General features: G+C 29.4%; 1 protein-coding gene across 1 annotated transcript in view; it reads right to left on the bottom strand.

Annotated features, from left to right (window-relative positions):
• Positions 1-234: 234 nt before the first annotated feature.
• The window catches only part of LOC106880020 (FMRFamide-related peptides type HF-4), a 3,404-nt gene continuing 636 nt past the window's right edge, over positions 235-3,002 (bottom strand). Inside the window, exon 2 of the mRNA XM_014929818.2 lies at positions 235-913. Within this exon, the coding sequence (XP_014785304.1) occupies positions 441-913 (473 nt within the window). The 3' untranslated portion in view covers positions 235-440. The remainder of the gene's footprint in view (positions 914-3,002) is intronic.

Genomic DNA, 3,002 nt, shown 5'->3' on the forward strand with positions numbered 1-3,002 from the left:
AACACACAGAATCTAAACATAACTAGTTAAACATCCAGAATATATGGATATTGAAATAAAAACGATATGATTCGGTTAACCCATATAATAATAACAATAATAATAATAATAGTAATAATAATAATAATAATAATAATAATAATAATAATAATAATAATAATAATAATAATAATCATGTATATTATGAAAATCTTTCAAGGACTGGGACAAGAAAAAAAAGAAGAAAAACCGAACTTTTGACAAAATTTTAGATATATTTTTTTTCCTCACACAAGTTGCTTTATTTTTTTTACATCATAAATTCATACAAGTCTCCATGTTTATTTTGTATTATGTTTGTTAATAATGTTTCTTTGTTTTATTTTGTTTTTTAATATCATCTCATGTTTATTGAGCACGTCTGTTATACTGATCTGATCTTTTGTTTTAACATTATTTGTTCATTTCTCTTCCCTTCCAAAGCGGAAAGGTGTGTGTGGGCGTTTCTCTTTCTTTTTTTCGGTACTTCGGCCATATCTGAAAACTGTGCGGCTTCTACCATACCTGAAGAAATTACTTCGTTTATCCTCAGGTACAACTGCTACTGCAAGGGCAGGGTCTTCATATTCATAAGGATCCTCCACGCCGTCACGTTTCCCATATCTGAAAATGGTTCTTTTTAATCCTTCATCTTCAGGTTCTTCGCTGGAATCACTTCGACTCAGTCGCATTGCTTTACCTCGTTTCCCGAAGCGAAATAACGTACGTTTACCATAGCGGAAGACACCACTGCGCTTGCCAAACCGGAAGAGGCTGTTACGTTTATCAACATCATCAATTCCAAGGCCTTGGTCATCCAATGAGGATTTTTCTAATCCATTGTCATCTTCCTCTTGCAGTCCTAAAATGCTACCAATTCTGGCAGAGTCTGTAGCTGAAAAGTAGAAAAAGAAATCATTTCTTATATATCAGTAACATATATATATATATATATATAAATAAACATGTTTGTATATATATATATATATATATATATATATATATATATATATATATATAGAGAGAGAGAGAGAGAGAGAGAGAGAGAGAGAGAGGGAGAGAGAGAGACATATATATAGATACATATATATATAAACATATATATATATTAATAATATCAGGGTAAGAAAATTTTTTTAAATTTTACAACCAGTGGTCTAGCGTGTAGAATAATTAGTCAATAGACTATATATTATTCATATAAATACAGTGTACATTTAAACACATAAGAGGTAACCATCATAGGAAACCTAGCACGCTAGAAGGAATAGCCAAAATCCAAACCACTAAAAAATTATAATATATAAGCACGGGGCACATGCTGGATTGCCTCGGAATTATATGTTTAATCTTGGCGTACCTGTTGATATATATATATGCATATATGTATATATACACATATATACTTATATATATATATATACATATATATATTATTGGCAACATATTGATAATTAGTATAATATTATGTCAATATTATCATATATTAGTTAAATGTAACATTGTTGTAATTAGTAGAATACTGTAGTCATATAACTATGTATTAGTAATTAGTAAAATTGTAGTAATAAATCAAATACCGTACCAATATAAGTAAATATATTAGTAAATAGTATTTGTTGTTAGCCATATCAAGTGCAATATAGGAATGCATAGGAAATAATTTGAGGCAAGTAAAATTGTTTTAAAACTGCCAGTACAAGTAAGAAATAAAGGATTGACAACAAAAGGAGTAAATGAGTGTGTCCTTTTACTTCGCATTTTAAAATTTCGAAGTTAAAACGTCTTTCGAAATATTGAAATTAATGGAAAAGTACAAAATGCTGACATTTTAAAATAATTTTAAGAATATAAAATTAAAATATTAATATTAGATTGTGATATTTAATCAAGCAAACAGATAAATCGTTTCTGCACATTCTGATTTCAAACGCGACCAATGACAACTTATCATTTTGTTCTTCCAGATGCGATAACTTAATGTACCAGTTAAATAATAGAGTCGATCTTATTCAAATCGACTCTTGCCTCCCCAAATTGTGATATCTTGCGACTGTCTTACAAATCGATATTTAGTCAAGTATACAGAGAAACCATTCCATTATCAAATTAAAGCTAATTGAACATAGAATATTGACCACACATCAAACGTCCCCAACACAATCATTAATAGTTTCAGAAACTCTGCAAGTAATCTCTTCCAACACTTCCATGGTATCTCTCCTTAATCCGCTAATGATGTCAGTCTAGGTTAATAACATCCATAGCTTCTTCAATGTTCCATTCTCTGACTTTCTCAGCATTGATAATACTAAAGTTTTATACAGAGCCATTTAAATACTTCCATAATCATTTTTTTTTAATTTTATAGTAGAAATGGTGAACAATAGCATCTTGGATTACAATCAAACTCTATTCCACTGAATGTATCACGCCGATAATGACAAGTGGTTGTCTACTTCAACAGATCAAATACAAAACAAAATAGTTTAACAAAAAAAAAGAACTAGGTTATTGATTTATTTGCGAATTTTTTCATCATTGGTCTATATGTACATATATATGTAGGTGGCTGTGTGTAGAAGTAAGTGTATCTTTTTATATATATTTTTTTCTCTTTTACATATTTTAGTCATTTGACTTCGGCCATGCAAGGGCACTGCCTTGAAGAATTTTTAGTCGAATGAATCGACCCCAGTACGTATTTTTTAAAAGCCTGGTACTCATTCTACCGGTCTCTCTTGATAGATGTACATCTGTCAGACGGGACCTTGATGATTGTCATGAGGCAGGAAAGTATACTAGTCCTTATATATTTAATACTCTATATTTGATACTCAATATTTCATATATTCAAAAAGACATTCAATACTTCATTTCATTTTACTATTTATATTATATATTCCATATTCTATATCCCACATTAGTTTTATAAGAATATAAATAAAACATAATAACAGACAGAGTTGGAACTCTTTTAAATA

Source organism: Octopus bimaculoides, chromosome 17 (genome assembly GCF_001194135.2).
Source record: "Octopus bimaculoides isolate UCB-OBI-ISO-001 chromosome 17, ASM119413v2, whole genome shotgun sequence".
In the NCBI taxonomy this organism is placed as follows: domain Eukaryota; kingdom Metazoa; phylum Mollusca; class Cephalopoda; order Octopoda; family Octopodidae; genus Octopus; species Octopus bimaculoides.